General features: G+C 46.8%; 1 protein-coding gene across 8 annotated transcripts in view; it reads right to left on the bottom strand.

Moving 5' to 3' along the window:
• The window catches only part of RANBP17 (RAN binding protein 17), a 310785-nt gene extending 308443 nt beyond the window's left edge, over positions 1–2342 (bottom strand). For 7 of the 8 annotated variants that reach the window (XR_014146975.1, XM_081826302.1, XM_081826303.1 and 4 more), the window contains exon 1: positions 2189–2342. Coding sequence is in view for 6 of the 8 variants with exons in the window: in XM_081826302.1 (XP_081682428.1) it covers positions 2189–2206 (18 nt within the window). In the remaining 2 variants the exon portion in view is untranslated. The remainder of the gene's footprint in view (positions 1–2188) is intronic. The other variant, XM_081826305.1, reaches the window with a different exon arrangement.
• Positions 2343–3945: the final 1603 nt, after the last annotated feature.

The raw sequence follows: 3945 nt of genomic DNA, 5'->3' as shown, positions 1-3945 counted from the left end.
ATCTCATTCCTTTTGATGGCTGCATAATATTCCATTGTATATATATACCACATCTTCTTTATCCAGTCATCTGTCGATGGACATCTTGGCTCTTTCCACAGTTTGGCTATTGTGGACATTGCTGCTATAAACATCGGGGTAAGTCACAACTGTTCTAAGATTCAGTGTCTTCAAGAATAAAATGTATGTATATACATATATGCACACCTCTCAAATTAGTTGTGGGGCTCAAAATCTAAAATAAGCATGTGAAAATTCAAAATGCTAGGTACCGGTCATCGTTATTAATAAATGTTCCTTGAGTTAACTGGAGAATATGGTCTCATATGCTAGAAATACTTCAAACTGAAAAGTTCCAGAGCTTTTTTTCTGGCTCTCAAAACTGTTTGATATTTTATTTGTCCAACTACACTTTTGAGCTGCTATGAACCAATACAGCTAGTTTTGGCATTAGCAGCTAATTTTTCCAACCCGCTACCTAAGTATGAAGAAGTCTTCCAGGACTGAGGACTTTAATATTATGCATCATCTTTCTAAGGCTGAAAACTTCCAAACTTCTACTACAGTCTTTACTCTCAAGATTTATACCTGAACTCTGAACACTTGATTACCTATTTACAACCCCAAAGTCCTCCCTGTAGGTTTCTTCCTGTGAAAATTTCCCAGGGGGCATGTTTACCACAGTGGAAATAAATAACATTATTTTGACCTGGACACCCTCAGAAATGGCAAGGAGTCAAAAGGTAATGTGTGGGGCTCACTACTTCCTGGTCTATAAATCGTGGAGCTGTCAATCACCTGACAGAAGAGTGGATGGTTGGAAAGAAAAGATCCTTTGGAAAAATCAATAAATAAGAAATGAGTCAGTATGACCACAGGCAGTCCGAAGAAGACTACAAGAAGAACTTGACACATAGACACAGTCACCACATTATGAAATTGACTACCCTCCAAGGTCATTCCTGCTATCCACAGCCTCCCCCTCTCTATTCTATTTTATATGAACCTTATGCTCCAGCCAGAACAAACTTCCTGCAGTGTGCCATGTTCTTCCACAATTCTTCGCCATCATTCACATGGTCCTTTTGCCTCTATACTCTTCCCCTCCTCTTCACCTGGCTGGCTCCTACAATTCTTTCAAGACCCACTAGACTGCAAGTTCCATGAGAGTAGAAATCATAGTTTTGCTAAAGCTGTCTTCCGTGCCTAGCAAAGTAGGAACTCAATTCATAACTGGACGAACGGAAGCTCAAAGAAACTCAAAACATCTCCTCTGAGAAGCAGAAAAGCTCTGCCTCATTCCTTCTCAAGACACACACACACGGTTGACTGCCCGTCTTCAATGTTCCCATGATATCCTGTGTTTAATTCTACCATATCATTTTTACATGTACTGTAATTATCTGTGAATTCTGTGAAGGCAGGGATGGTAAGATGATGTAATCCTTTAACCCAGAACTGTGCACAGTGCTTGAGACACAGTGGGAGCTCTATAAATGTTTGTTGAATGAATAACTGGATGCACATGCCAGTGCAGCCCGAGAATACGTGAACCTTCCTCCTCAAGCACGGGTCCCATCCTTATCTCCGCGTTCCTCGGGCACGCTGCCCCGGTTTCCTCCTCCAATAAGGTTGCTGCTAAGCACTCCGCAACTCCCTACAGATACAGCCCCCGCCCGATGTAGCCAATTAAAAATCCAACCGCTGCCGCCGTTCCTTCCGGGGGCCCTGGCCCCCTCTCGAACTGCATCCCAACCGTGTGGAGGCTGGTGATGGAGCTGCGGCCAGCGACGCGGCGGGAAGGCTGGTCCGGCCCGGCCAGGCTCCCACCTGCCCGGGCGCCGCCAAAGCAGCCCTTCGCGCCGTGCCCCGCGCAAGAAGTGCGGGCTACCGCGCAGCGGATCCTCAGCATCCGCACCTCCCCGGAGGAGCGAGCTCCGAACCTGGCCCCTGCCCCTCCACCCGCCACCCCCGGGCACGGGCCATCCCCTCCTCGGGCCCGGGCCCGGGGTGGGCAGCCCAGGCCAGTGCCCGAGTCTCCGGCCGGGGCGGGGGCTGGGGCTCCGAGGCGCCGGTCCGAGGCCCGGCGGCCTCCGCCGCCGTCCTCAGCCCTCAGTCTCCAGACCTCAGCGTCCCGCCGGGTTCCAGGGGCGGCGGAGCGGGGACCCGCGGTGCACAGCGCACTGACCTGGAAGTGCAGCGCCATCTTCCCGGGAGGCGGCGCCGGCCGGCCGGCCGCCCCGAGCGCCCGAGGGGAGGGAGCGGAGGCGGGCACCGCTGAAGCCCCAGACGCCCGCGGGGTCCCTGCGCCGCTGGCTCGCTCCGCACGTTCGTCGCCTCCGCCGCCCGGCCGCTGCGTTTGAAGCGCTGGACGGGGCGGGGCCTGACGGGATGGGGCGGGGCGACGGGGACGGCGCGCGGGGGGAGGGCCTGAGGGGGCGGGGCCTAGGGAGCCAGGAATCTCAACCGCCTCCAGCACGGAGGTTTGAACTGCTGATGCTACCTCAGGTGGGTCATAACCTCTGACATCTTTCCTTTGACACAACCACCACAACGCAACTGTCAGCCATGACCCCTGGCTCTTACATCTCCCACAAACTCTTTTGATCCTGAAGCCTTACAGCACAACTATTGCCCATGGCTTCTGATGCCCCCATCTCCACAATTGTTCTTGTCCCCTGAACACCCACTTGCTGTGCACAACCTTGGACTCCTTCATGCCAACTGCTGTCCTTGACCCCTGACTCCCAGAGTCCAACTTCCATTTTCTTTTTAACTTTATTTGGGTTAAAATTAAAATGACAGTGTCTACATGGTGTTTTGTAAAATTATAGCTCACCTCTTACTACTTCTCGCCTATATTTCATTGAATATGAATTTGTGTTTTACACCAAATGATTCCATTGGAATGAGAATTTATTTGAACAAAAGTAGTATTGAACAAAAGAATTTATTTGAACAAAAGTCACTCCTTTCTGGTGCTTTTCGTTTCTTCTTGAAGATTGACCCTTCCAGTTGGGGGCATTGTGAAATTTCACACTTTAGTGTGAAAAATTACTTTAATACTTCTTATAGTTCAAGTTTACTAGTAACAAATTCAGCCTTTGTTAACATGAATACATCTTTATTTCACCTATATTTTTAAAGGATAGTTTTGCTAGGTATAGAATTCCATTTTGTCTTTTAAAAAATATGTTCTTAGCATTAAAAAAAAACAACAACGTCTTTTTCCTTGATTTCTGGTTACCATTGTTTCTGTTGAGAAGTTAGCCATCTGTCTGACTACGGCTCCTTTAAAGGTAATGCATCTCCCACCTCTGGCTGCTTTAAATTTTTTCTTTCTTTTTTGTCTTTAGCAGTTTGGGTGTGATGTAACTGTGTGTGTGTGTGTGTGTGTGTGTTATCCTGCTTGGGATTCGTAAGGCTTCTTAAATATGAAATCTGGTATTTTTATCAGTGTTTGAAAATTCTCTGTATTTCCTTAAATATTGTTTCTGTTCCTCTCTGTCTCTTATCCTTTTGGAACTCCAGTTACATGTATGTTAGACTTTTTTGAGTACTCCGTATGTTTCTTACACTCTTTTCTGTATTTTTTTTTCCTCATTGTGTTTTAATCTGCATATTTTTTTACTGACCTGTTCCCCATTCAGTAGAAACTCTGGTCTGCTGTGTCTGAGCTGCGACACAACCCCTCTATTGGAATCTTAATTTTAGGTATAATATTTTCAGGTCCAGAATTTTCATTTGAGTCTTCCCCTTCCATTCTTTAAACAGGTTCTAAGGCTCTGGTGGAATTGTTTATCTTTCCTCTATTTTCTTGAACATTTTAATCATATTGTTTAAAGCCCCTATCAGATAATTCCAATATCTGAATCACCTATGGGTCCTCCTGGGTTTTGGCATTTAGTCTTGTTTTTTAAGCATGCCTTATAATCTCTTATTGAA

The sequence above is a fragment of the Leptonychotes weddellii genome, chromosome 7 (assembly GCF_054177405.1).
Source record: "Leptonychotes weddellii isolate Sample4059 chromosome 7, ASM5417740v2, whole genome shotgun sequence".
In the NCBI taxonomy this organism is placed as follows: domain Eukaryota; kingdom Metazoa; phylum Chordata; class Mammalia; order Carnivora; family Phocidae; genus Leptonychotes; species Leptonychotes weddellii.
This window is presented reverse-complemented; position numbering and strand designations above follow the sequence as displayed.